This window comes from Cryptomeria japonica, chromosome 3, assembly GCF_030272615.1.
Source record: "Cryptomeria japonica chromosome 3, Sugi_1.0, whole genome shotgun sequence".
NCBI classification, from domain to species: Eukaryota; Viridiplantae; Streptophyta; class Pinopsida; order Cupressales; family Cupressaceae; genus Cryptomeria; species Cryptomeria japonica.
Genome location: NC_081407.1, coordinates 799102481 through 799116456, shown reverse-complemented (window position 1 = coordinate 799116456; position 13976 = coordinate 799102481). Strand labels below are relative to the sequence as shown.

At 36.4% G+C, this 13976-nt stretch overlaps 1 protein-coding gene across 1 annotated transcript in view; it reads right to left on the bottom strand.

Annotated features, from left to right (window-relative positions):
* Positions 1 to 13976, bottom strand: part of LOC131075820 (ABC transporter A family member 7) — a 162721-nt gene that overhangs the window by 130724 nt on the left and 18021 nt on the right. Inside the window, exons 2-6 of the mRNA XM_058012720.2 lie at positions 13030 to 13411; positions 12642 to 12721; positions 12376 to 12520; positions 12174 to 12293; positions 11947 to 12071 (exon numbers count right to left, since the gene is read on the bottom strand). Coding sequence (XP_057868703.2) covers positions 11947 to 12071; positions 12174 to 12293; positions 12376 to 12520; positions 12642 to 12721; positions 13030 to 13411 — 852 coding nt within the window. The remainder of the gene's footprint in view (positions 1 to 11946; positions 12072 to 12173; positions 12294 to 12375; positions 12521 to 12641; positions 12722 to 13029; positions 13412 to 13976) is intronic.

Sequence of the window (13976 nt, the reverse complement as noted above, 5' to 3'; positions counted from 1 at the left end):
TAAACACACCCGATAATGAATCGTGTCAAAGCAAATGATAATGGATCAATATAAACACACCGATAATGAATCGGTTTAAAGTAAACAATAACAATAACTGTTAGCATTATATGCTATCGGGTTAATACCCCGATAGTATATTAATGTCGATTCAGATATGAATCGACATTAATATGCTATCGGGTTACTAGCCCGATAGCATTTAGATTGACGCTTAACATAGTTAAGTAGGTCGTCAATCTAATCCATCATTATCCAATATCAATATCATAATCAAGATCAAAGTTACAGTCTGATAAACATATTCAATTCTGAAAGCATAAATCAGATAATCTAACAGAATGGAGGAGATTAACCAGTTAGGAAAATCTTATCTTTGCAGAGGCTACTAATGCATTAACACTCCCTCTTAGCTTTGAAAGATAGATAAAGTAACCTGCATCACATTTCTTTTTCCATAGTGTCAGTCTCCAAGAATACATATCATCTATACATATGATATGAAGTATCATCAGGACATAATATACAAAGATAATATATCACTCTAAGCATGTGATATAGAATATCACCTAACCATGTGATATAAAAGATTCATCATTTCATTATGACAAGATATCACCTCAACATGTGATATCAATATTGCCTAAACACGCAATACTAAGGATAAACATATGAGGATGGTTAGATCCCCATCTTATCAAGGTTGTGATATGTGCACAAACATTCTATACAAATATTTTATCACAACACCATCATGGCACATCCATGACATACCAGAGATCCAACATGATACTAGTTTAGAGAATCATAAGATCGCCACCTTATGATGTCTGCATACAAGTGTTCATAATCTGAGAGATCGTCACCTCTTAGATATAAACACAGGGGGTCAAACCCAGAATGTCCCAACATGACAAAAGAAGTTTTACACATTAAACATCTTATTAAAGCAGATCACCTTTCTATCATACCTAAACCTTTTCTGAAGTGATCAACCTTCACTCTGGAAAGTGGTTTGGTCAGAATATCTGCAGTCTGATCTCCTGTGCTAACATATTCCAATTTGATCACATTTTTGTCTACCATGTCTCGCACATAATGGTATGGAATCTCAATATGCTTGGATCTGTCATGAAATACTGGATTCATAGAAAGCTTTATGCAGCTCTGGTTGTCACAATGGATGACAGTGGGTTTCATAGGTTCACCAAATAGTCCCACAAGCAACTTCCTAAGCCACACTGCTTCTCGGGCAGCCATGGAGGCTGCAATGTATTCGGTCTTGGTGGAACTTTGCGCTACAGAAGATTGCTTTCTGCTGATCCAGGATATCATGGCTGATCCCAAACTGAAGCAGCACCCAAAGGTACTTTTCTGGTCAGTCGCACTTCCAGCCCAATCTAAATTTGTGAATCCGTGTAAATCAAGATCAACTTTCTCATACTTGAGACCAAGACTTAAGGTGCCTTGTAAATATCTCATAATGTGTTTTATTGTAACCAGGTGTATCTCCTTTGGCTCACACATAAACTGACTCAAAGCATTTACTGCATAGCAAATATCTGGCCTTGTATTTACCAAGTACATAAGAGACCCAATCATCTGCCTGTATAGAGTGGGGTCAGTAGAAAGTGATTCTTCTGTTGCTTCTTTAAGTTTATGAAGATTGGTTTCCATGGGAGCGGTCATGGGTCTGCAGTTCAGCATTCCAAATCTCTTCAGGATGTCCAAGGTATACTTGCCTTGGTTTAGAACAATGTTATCAGAATTCTGCCAGACTTCCAACCCTAGGAAATAATGAAGGAATCCCAAGTCCTTCATATCAAATTCTTTGGATAGCTCTTTCTTGCATTGATCTATAAGGTGATCTTCTCCTGTGATTAATAAGTCATCAACATATAAAATCAATATAAGCATATCACCTTTATTCTGTTTGTAGTAGAGATTAGGATCTGCATCATTTTTAGAGAAACCCAGTTCTGATAGATATGTGTCAATTCTTTCATACCAGGCCCTGGGGGCCTGTTTAAGCCCATATAGAGCTTTCTTGAGTCTACACACATGAGACTCTGCATGATCAATCTCAAACCCTTCAGGTTGCTCTAGGTATACTTCTTCAAATATCTCTCCATTAAGAAATGATGTCTTTATATCCATTTGATGTACCTTCCATCCCTTTGTTGCTGCAATGGCTAGCACAGTCCTTACTGAAGTATATCTGGCTACTGGAGCAAATGTTTTTTCATAGTCTATTCCTTCCTTTTGAGAGAAACCTCTGGCTACAAATCTTGCCTTATGTTTTTCAATACTGCCATCTGCAGCATGTTTGATCTTAAAAAGCCATTTAGAAGAAACAACAGATTTCTTGTTGGCCTAGGAACAATCTCCCATACATCATTTTTCATTATGGATTGATACTCTCCAGACATAGCATCCTTCCATACTTGATGTTTAAGGGCATCTGTTACATTGTTAGGTTCGTTTTTAGGTAGATCATTCATAAGAGCAACATAGCTAGTGAATTTATTAGGCCTTTTGCTTTCTCTGAAGGTTCCTGAAGGAGCAGCAAACCTCTGAGCTTCTTCTACTGTTTTGGTGGCCCATAGTGGTCTTTTCTTGAGATTTCTAGGTGAGTGTTCATTTTCATTTTCAGTTTCATCTAGATTCTCCCTCTGAAACTCGGGAGTAGGATCTTCATCTAAGTTAGAAGTAGGGACATAGATTCCAGGTTCTATGAAGTTCTGAGCTCTTTTGAAGGCTATGTCCTCCTCAAAGATTACATCCCTACTTAGTTCAATATTTCTTTGACCAAGTACATAGATTATGTAGGCTTTGGAGGTTTCACTATATCCTACAAGAAATCCTCTTTTTCCAGAAGGCTCTAGTTTTAGTCTTTTTTCTTTAGGTACATGGATATAGACAGGACACCCAAATATCCTAAGGTGGCTGATATCTGGCTTAATTTTAGTGAATACTTCCTCAAGGGTTTTGTCTTCAAGATGGGAGTGAGGGCATCTGTTCTGTATATATACAGCGGTGCTAGATGCTTCTGCCCAGAGATTTGAGTTAAGGTTTTGATCTAGAATCATGGCCTTGGCAGCTTCGACTATAGTCCTATTTTTCCTTTCGGCTACCCCATTTTGTTGGGGGTTATAAGGTATAGTAAGCTCCCTCTTAATCCCAATATCTCTACAAAATTCTTTAAACAAATCTGATGTGTATTCTCCCCCATTGTCAGTTCTTAGGGTTTTAACTTTGTTCCCTGAGTGGTTTTCAGTTAGTGATTTAAATTCTTTAAACCTAGAGAGGATCTCTTCTGATTCTTTACTTTTCAGAAAGTAGATCCAAGTCTTCCTAGAGTAGTCATCAACAAATATTACATAATACAAGAATCCCCCTAGAGAGGATACGGACATAGGTCCACATACATCAGAATGAACTAACTCTAGAATTTTACTAGTTTTCCTAGTACTATTTTGGAATGTACCCTTGGTATTTTTACCTAGGGCACATCCTTTGCATGCCCCTGAATGATCTTGCTTTAACTTGGGTAGACCTGTGACAAGGTTTTCCATTGAAGATAAAGCCCTAAAATTCAGATGGCCTAATCTTCTATGCCAAACTTCATTTGCATTAGTGGCTTCATGGATTAGGGCTAGGTTGGGTTCTGTGCACAGCTCATACAAATAACCCTGTCTCTGTCCAATGGTCTTTGCCTTCTTGATGGAAGAGTTCTTTGGCCAAGACAATACTCTGTTGTCCATGAATGTCACTCTGTATCCGTTATCTTCCAGTGCCGATATAGAGACTAGATTCCTTTTTATGCCGGGGACATATAGTACTCCTTCGAGCCACAAGGATATGCCTGTCTTCAATTTGATGGTGCAGGTTCCCATTCCTTTGACTGGATGTGTGGAGTCATCTCCAATGGTTACTTCCTCATTACTCTCCTCTGTCATGGAGTCAAGTACTTCTCTAAACCCTGTGATGTGCCTGGATGAGCCACTGTCAATCACCCATAAGTTGATCTTGTTAGAAGCTTGGCTTGTGAGTGCTGAGTAGAATACATATTTTCCGGAGTCATCTTCCCCTTTAGTCTTTCTTGCTTTGGCAAATGTAGCATGTTTCTTGGTTCTTCCCGGACACTTTGCAACATAGTGTCCAAACTGATCACATCTGTAACATTGGATGTGAGATAAGTCATTCTTTGAAGTATTCTTACCTTGACGACCTTTTCTCTTTCTAAACTGCCTTTTCTTGTTTTGTTTGGTGGAGTTAGTGTTTAGGACTTGTAGGTCTTCATCTATATTCTTATGTTTCATTCCTATTTTGTTCAATCTTGATTCTTCTTGGAGACAATCGTCCCTTAATCTTTCAAACTTAGGATATTTGGACCTTGCACTAATGCCTTGGACGAATGTACTCCATCCACTAGGCAACCCATCTAGAGCAATGAGTGTTAACTCTTTGCTTTTGATCTCGTAATCCAGAGTAGCTAGTTCATCTCTTAGAGTTGATATCCGCATAAAGTAGGCGTTGATTGTCTCCCCCTTGTTCATGGTGATATGATTTATTTCTCGTTTTAATGTTAGAGTTCGACTTGCATTCGAAATCTCAAATGTGCTTTCAAGTGCTTTGAACATTTTATAGGTTGTTTGATGTTTTCTTATGATGGGCATTATGTCGTTTCTCACCCCATCAACTATTATTTTGATGGCTTTTTCATTTCCTTCAATCCATGCCGTTTTGTTAGGTTCATTTTCAGGTTGGTCATTTTTAGTTTGAACAAATGAATCCACTTTGTTCTGCTTTAAGATCATGTGGATTCTGAACTTCCAGGCTGAAAAATCATCGCCACCTCCGAGTCTGTCTTCGAATCTGATAGCGCTGGCCATTGGAGAAATGTGATGTAGTATATAACCTTGTGTCTTAAATTGTTCACGAAATTGAATAGCCTCAAGTTCGATCAACTTGGCTCTGATACCATGTAAATGTTATTGCAATTTCCAATTCAATGAACAAGTTATATGCTAGATTGTGTATTTTCAATTTTGGTATTATTACTATGACAATAATATTATTGTATTTCTCTTCTGCAGGTCTGAAGGATGAACATTTATCGATTTCAATGTCATTCCTTTTCTTTTGAATGATGTATATGTAGCAAGGTAGCCACGATCAAGTGGCACCTTGATCGAGCATGTCTTTTAGACATGTCCGACCAAGATGTCACTTGGTCGTGACTGTCCACATATTTGCTTCGGTGTTTATGATGACTAATCGGTGCCATGTTAACAGATCGACATAAACACACCCGATAATGAATTGGTGTCAAAGCAAATGATAATGGATCAATATAAACACACCGATAATGAATCGGTTTAAAGTAAACAATAACAATAACTGTTAGCATTATATGCTATCGGGTTAATACCCTGATAGTATATTAATGCCGATTCAGATATGAATCGACATTAATATGCTATCGGGTTACTAGCCCGATAGCATTTAGATTGATGCTTAACATAGTTAAGTAGGTCGTCAATCTAATCCATCATTATCCAATATCAATATCATAATCAAGATCAAAGTTACAGTCTGATAAACATATTCAGTTCTGAAAGCATAAATCAGATAATCTAACAGAATGGAGGAGATTAACGGGTTAGGAAAATCTTATCTTTGCAGAGGCTACTAATGCATTAACAACGTATATATATGCATTGAAAGGTAATTTCAATCTGTTATGATGCATTTTGCAGCAGTTTTGGGGGTCTTGAATGGCCAAGTTTTGTTTCATCCGACCCCAAATTCATTCTAAACTTCATGAAGCATGGAAAGGGCATATGTCCTATTATTTTGGAAAGCTGGTAGGACATTTTGGCAAAAAGGAACAGGAATATAGGAGACTAAGACGAGATATAGGGCAGTTTGGGTCAGTTTTGACCAAGTTTCCAGCATCATCCAAGCATCTAGAGGCAATTCCAAGACAAGCCAACCACGTTCATCAAGTGAGAAGCTACAGCAAGGTCAAAGCATTGAAGACAAAGTCATCAACCACTCCTCTAGGAGCCCAAGCAGGTAGACCTAGTCTCTTAGTATTCATTTCATCTCATAAATTATGTCTTATATTCTCTCAAATGTAAAGTAGAGATATAAGGAGGTCAGAGCTCAGTTTTAGAGTTAGTTCTTGCCGTTATAGGCTTGCATTGTAACCTGAAGCAGGTTCTTTCTTGCCTATTACGTATTGTAACTCAAATTTCAGACTTGTATACTGTTGTACACTTTTTAAATCAATAAAAGATAAGCTGTTTTGCCTTCAAAGAAAGAGTTTCATTGTGTGTTATCAGATGATTAATGCATTTTATTTGTGATTATATGAAAATCCTTGGAAATATGTCTCATTATCAGCACCTTTAGGCAGGGAATACATGATTTGTGTAGGTCATAGTCTGTGTGAATGATATCTATAGTCAAAAGTTGGGAAGAAATGTTGCATTCTCCTTCCAAGATAGTGAATATCACCTCTCTATGAATTACTAATGCGTGGACATGTAAAATTTCTGAGTTGTGCATACGACAGACAGCAGTATCTTTGGTTAGTTATGTGTTCAAAACAGCAATATAGGTTCTGAAAACTCATTTGGTGCATCACCATTAGTGGTAGCTTTCATTTTCAAAGCAGTCTCTCTCCCTTTTTCTAGTTAAGAGTAGTTTAAGCGAAGTACTGAAAGGAACCAGCCTTCTTTGGAGGTTGACCTCTACCATCAAAGCCCACACTCTAAGAGGTCATCCCATGTGTCACAAGGTTGATGAGTCGAAAGCTCAACAAGGGTGCAACCTTTTGTAATAACATCAGGACAGTAACCTAATAGATTTTTCCAACATGTGATAGACCTTGAGGAAGGAGCTAAGCACATTATCACTACTCCTTATCGCTATCCTAGGAGGCATAAGGAACAAATTAAGAAGAGCATCAAAGAAATCTTAGAAGTAGATCATATCAAACCTAGCTCAAGTCCTTTGCTTCTACTATAGTTTTGGTCAAAAAGGACAATACCACGAGAATATGTATAAACTACCGAGCCCTCACTAAGAAGACCATCAAAAACAAATATCCAATACCGAGGATCAAGAAGTTGATTGACTTAAGTCAATATACCATCAAATCAAGGTCAATGACAAAGATATCCATGACACCTTTTAGGTGTCATTTTAGACACAAGATTCTAGTCGTGTCTTTTAGCTTGACTAATGCACCTACCACCTTTCAAAATTGTATGAATCAAGTATTCAGCAAGACATTGAAGAAGTTTGTGTTGGTGTTCTTTGATGACATCCTCATCTATAGAAAAACTTGGGAAAATGATTTGAGGCACATAGATGAAGCAGGTATCCTAGAGGCATAGGCTTTATTTGGTAAGGAGTCCAAGTGTGAGTTCGAGAAGATAGAGATCATATATTGAGGGCATATCTCAATGCTCAAGAAGTTCAAGTAGACCAAGAGAAGATACAAGCAATCATAGATTGCCACCCCCCCCCCAAGGATATTGACATAGTTAAGAGGATTCTTTGGCCTTCGCAACTATTGCAATGTCCCCATTTAGGAATTTCCTTAATTTAATCCTGAAACAACAATTCCAACTTAAGGGGAAAGCTGTAATACAAAATTTACCCAGCCTGAAGACATTTTATTATGATATTTAACTTAAAATTCTGAAAATAGTTCAAAGGGTAGGACTTATCTCCTAATTTGAAGAATGTTGATGTTTATGCAATGGATATCTTAGTTATTCAGATATACATTATATGATCCTGGCAAAGTTAGGCTGATGCTAATTCATATATATATATATATATATATATATATCAGTGGTGCTGTATCTGAAGTAGAATTATATGCTTGTAACCGGCTTATAGCAATAATTGCTGTGTCTATTATGTTAATATGCTTGTGCCATTTAGAATGATGCTGCCATGACGGATTATATTATTACTTGAGGCCAATGGTTGGTGCTTCTAATATAACTGGAATTGCTTGCAACGTTCATACAGTCTGCAACGTCTAATATTAACAGCGAATACCCCCAGAATGAAGGTGGTTTCTGATGTACTTCTAATTGATGTATGTACACGATAATGGGCCTTCGTCCTTTGCTCTTATGAGCGATTCAATTCTAGATGATAAACTAAAATATATCCAATTCTTCACATAACCCGCACGCACTTAATTATATTCCTTTTATTTTTATTAATCCCCCAATGCCCCTTGAATAATTCGGGATTGCCTTCTTCTATTGACTTCCATGAATGAACAGTTGCAATGAATGAGACGTGTCTTGCCCCTTATTCAGATCCTTTGTTAATCGAATTTTCCCATAATCAGAATGATTAATCTTGACATCTCTTTATTATGCGGATTGCACCCTTTCCTTAGCTCATAAAATTATCGCGCCACTTTAGATATCGGTTTATTAATGGATTATCATCTGATTTTTTATTATTGACTTACTATTGAAATATCGAGTACTACTTGGTATTACGGAGATCCTCTGCCATTTGATTTCATTATGTTTGTTGCTTCACACTCCTCCCGTGTTATTACCGGTGCGTTACTTCCTTCTGGAGTATACCGTAGGCACCTTTCGAAAGTATCGATGAATTGATTGATATAACGGCAATTCCAGTGCTTTCCTTAGCGTATTTGCCACTATAGATATTCACATGGTACCCCTTTCCCTGATCACCGTAAGCAATGACCATCCCGTGCTATGATTTGCTCATTCTATGATGAATGTATTAATAATAACCAAGGTGCCACGATTATGTCCTTTGCGTCAAATATATCCTCTTTGAATGTATCATTTAAGCAAAATTAATTCCAAAATCCGACGGCCATATGATATTTACAGCAGTAGGAATTACATACTTAATATTCCTACTATGTGAATCATTCCCGCTATAGAGACATATATCCCCACATTGGAATAATTATATTGAACTCCTTAATACTTAAACCTTCTATTCTGTCATGAATTGTTCTCTGAGTTTGACCATTCTCTTCAACATAAATATGAATGATGATTCTGTACATCACTTGCTCTGTCTCCTGTAACCATATGGATGTTAATTGGATAAGATATTTTAAACTTTCCCTTTCATCTATTATTGCTACTATTTAACTAATTACTTTAATAACCACTTGAAAATGCTACCAATCTTAATCCCACAATTGTTCATGGGTTCTGTTATCTTTTTGGGTCAAAGATGGGGACATGACAACTATTATAGGCGATTTGTCAAGGGCTTTTCATAATTGGTAGCACCCTTAACAGATTTGACACAAAAAAGAGCCTTAAAATGGACTTGTGTAGCATAGAAAGCTTTGAATAAGCTCAAGGAAGTACCAAGTTCATGCCCTATGCCAGCTGTTCCTGATTTCTTGTTTCCCTTCATACTAGAATGTGATGCTTCAGAAGAAAGCATTAGAGCAATGTTAATGAAAAATAAGCATCCAAAAGCATTTGAGAACTGGAAACTCATCAAGGAAGCAAAAAGAAAGTTATCAATTTATGATAAAGATATGTTAGCCATCATACATGCTTTAACTAAGTTAAAGCAATACTTGATGGCAGATTTATAATCACGACAGGCCACAACAGTTTGAAATATTTCCTCAACCAGATGATCTGAATGAGAAACAACAAAAATGGATAAATGAGCTTCAAGCCTATGACTTCAACAAAGAATATGTTAATTTAAAGAAAAAATGTAGCCGTTGATGCTTTGTCTAGAAAGCCAATTTTACGCCCTATATCTAACAGATTTGCTGAATGGAAAGTTGATATTATGGTAGAATCTACCAAGAATGCTTTTGCTATTGAAATCCTAGAAGGGAAATTGCGAGATGGCAAGTTCAGAATAGCAAATGAACTCATCCTCTATGAGGACAGATTTTATCTCATCCCTAAGTCAAAGACAAAAAACAAAGTCTTGAGGGCAGTCCATGATACACAACGACAAGTCAACTCAAATGCTTCAAGACATATAGGCAGATCAGGGAAAGGATTTCATGGAAAGGACTTAAGGATGATGTCCTTAAGCATATTAAAGAATGCAGTACTTGTTAACAGAACAAGACAAACCAAACATTTCCAGCAAGTTTATAGCAGACCCTACCAATTCCAATTCAAATGTGGGAGAGCATTTCAATGGATTTCATCACAGGACTTCTAAAGGTTCAACAAAGGACTGTATTTTTTATGTGGTGGATAGACTGACAATATAGGCTCACTTCTTCACCATCCATATCTTCTAAGTAGAGGGCACCTCAGCTAGCTAATTTGTTTTTCAAATAAGTGTTTAGGCTTGATGCTTTGCCTGTAAATATAGTGAGTGACAAAGATAGTAGGTTCCTTAGTCTATTTTAGCAGGAGCATTTCCATGACAGGAATCAAGCTTACACCCAACACTAGTTACCATCTTCAAATTGATGGACAAACAGAGATTGTAAACAGGTAGACTGAGGATTACCTAAGGAATGATGTAATAGAATAGCTAAAAGCATGGATCAGATGACTCTATTTAGGAAAGCATTGACATAACACCTCATATCACATATCCATAGGCATGACACTATTCATGGCTTTTCATAGATATGAGGCTCAAACATTTGTTGACTTAGTCATTTCTAATAATAAGGTTCCAGGGGCCAAAGTCTTGGTAGAACAAAGCCAAGATATTCTAAAAACTACCAATTACAACCTCCAACATGTTTAGAATCAATAGAAGTTGTATGTAGATCAGTGTCACGCTGAAAGAACCTTCGAGGTTAGAGATTTGGTCTTCTTAAGAGTGCAGCCATACAGTCTTCTCTTATGAGGGGTGGAGCAGAGAAGCTCAAGCCTTGCTCCTATGGGTCATACAAGATCAAATGAAAGATTGGAAAGGTTGCATATGAGCATGAGATCCAAATAACAGCAGAATTCATAATGTATTTTAGCATTTTATGTCTCATGCCTCAAGAAGGCACTTGGGCAACAAATTACTCCCAAAACGGAACTACCTCCCTTGGACTTTGAGATAAAATTGATCATGGTTCCCAAGGAGATCACTGACACCAACAAAGAAAATTTAAGAAATAGGAGCATAATAGATTATTTAATCCATTAGAGAAGGAGCACAAATTTTGGAGCTTCCAAATTTACAATTGCTTGTGGGCAAGCAATTCTAAGAAGGCAGACTGTTGTGTCCCATTTCTCGACATAAGTAATTGAGTATCTCCTGGCCTATTATTTTATTTCTCGTAGGCAGAAGGGGTAAGGTGAGGGAAATTAGATAATAATATAACTTAAAAAATTTAAGAAATAGGAGCATAATAGAGTATTCGATCCATTAGAGAAGGAGCACAAATTTTGGAGCTTCCAAATTTACAATTGCTTGTGGGCAAGCAATTCTAAGAAGGCAGACTGTTGTGTCCCATTTCTCGACATAAGTAATTGAGTATCTCCTGGCCTATTATTTTATTTCTCGTAGGCAGAAGGGGTAAGGTGAGGGAAATTAGATAATAATATAACTTAAGTTGTCCAAGTAACTTTATGTTACATTTTTGAAAGGAAACTTTTTTTTTATTAGTAAAAGGGGGTTCGATATTAAAAAGTGTGTCTAAAAAGGGGATTCAATGTAATGTTATTTTAAAAAGGTATTTTCTAGACACTTCCAAAATAAGGCAGGAAAGTGATTTTAAAATATAAAATGAGAGGCTAGGCACACAAGAAAGGATCCATCTTCCTGAAATCAAAACTTATACTTGAGATTGTAAGTATGTTCATCTTCTTGCCTAAGGACAAATACCTCTAGGTGTTTGGATTCTTATTGCAAAAATAATTAGAAGATAATAGAGATAGTATCTAAAATATCCTGTTTTCAAGTTCTTAACAGGCATACCAGATTAATAGAGCGTGGTATCCTCAGCAGTGAGTATGCACTATTTGTAGAATCATTCTTATAAGTTCCATTGTACCAAACAGTCACATTGAAATTCTTTGCATTTGAGTTCATAAAATCATAAGCTGTCCACGAGTAGAAAAGTTCAAAATCAATACTATTATGAATCACATTAGAGCAAGAAAATCCAATCGAGATTCTATGTGATTCAGATAGAATTGACATACCTGTAACAATCTCATTGATTTTTCTGGCAGAATTTCCTTGACGGTAACCTTGATAAAGTTCTTTGTTTACAACTAATGAATTATCACGCCATATAACTGAACTTTCCACACACTCCATCTCTGCATAGCAACAAAAACGTTAAATAAAATTGAATTGAATTAACATATCCATAAATATACAAAGGAGAGGACAAGTGCTTACGAAAGGGTAATGTAATTCCTCCTAGCTGAAAGGAGCCTAATAAATTCAAATTTCCTTGACATGATGGTTGTACAACATATATAGAGGAATTAGTCAGAAAAGCAGGCTCTATGTAATTCGATGTCTCGGGTTTGCTGTCAGTTCCCTGTAATAACCAGTCATTCCCAAATTTCATGGATTCTTAAGACATCACGATTGAAGTTTAAAATATTCTTTAAAAGCAAACATAACAGGTATTCAATTACACAATTTAGGGAGAAACTCACAGGAATCAGAACTGAGAATGTTTTCAGCGGGTCTGAAAAGTTTGTTGGAAGAGTATCTGTTACTAGTTCCCTTGTCAAGGCTGCAAGTACAGTTCACTATGTCAATTATATTTGTAAATAAGAAAAAAATTGAAAATGATTTAGGATATCTGTCAATTATTTGACACTGTCATGCATAGCCAACTCTACATACATTATTTGGGCCAACACAATAAAAAGTTATATCAACAAAAGAAAGAACAGATAGATTTCAGTATTAATTTGCCATTCACACTGTATAGATAAAAAAAATTCATAACAATAAGTATAAAGATGAAAATAACGAAGAAAAAATATATTTGACAGTCTTAACATAAAGAAATTGAATCAAACTGTGAAGAAAACATACTTTCTGCCATAGATTTATTATTCCCTGTGTAAAGGAAAGTCACAGGGCAAGAGTTATCTTTCAAACAAGAATTGTCTGGAAGATTTGTGAATTCACTAGAATCAGATTTGACAGCTCGATACTGAAATTTTGGCACTTGCAGAAATGCAGGCCACTCTGGAGGGCTAGGTATTGCACAAGCACCAACTTGATCTGAATCTGAATACTGTATACCACAGATCTCTGTAGTATGACCAGTGCCGTTTGTTTGTACACGTTTGCATCCACATTGATACTTGGAGGAATTCAGTTGATTGTTTACCAGTGCTTGTAAGATGAACAGCAACACACATAGCATAAGTGGGAAGATGACAAGACCCAAATTTGTTTTCAAATTGCGTTTCTGCAAGGCCAAGCATTGTATGAATATGTCTTCTTGCATAAAATGTCAACTTCATTTTATTTAAGAACAAATGTTAATGTATGGACAAGTTAAAAATTTCATATTCTCATAATGCTTGAACATGAAAGCAACATCCCATTATAGAATTTAATGCATTCTATCCCATGAAAAAAGAGTAGCAAGTTAGCAATAACAGAAGCTATTTGAGCTTATAAACTCCCTTCACCAGCACATAAACTAAGTATTTCAATTAGAATACTGTAAACTCGGGCATGCAATATGTAGCAGTTACAATCTTTAATCATTCTATTTAGTGTTGGAGTGAAATGAATCAGCTGGACGGATATCATCTCTCATCATTCTCAATACATTGACTATAATTCAACCAATAAGGCTTGATAAGTTACTAGAAATGAAGTAAACAATGTAAAAGTTCCATACAACATATAGCTTCAAGCCACTTGAAATTGCAGCATCATGTGTTAAAGAAAACTTCCGAAATGTGTTAAAGAAAACAAGCTAGCCAATCCCTGATAATGAGCCCAGAAGTGTCATATGAAACTTC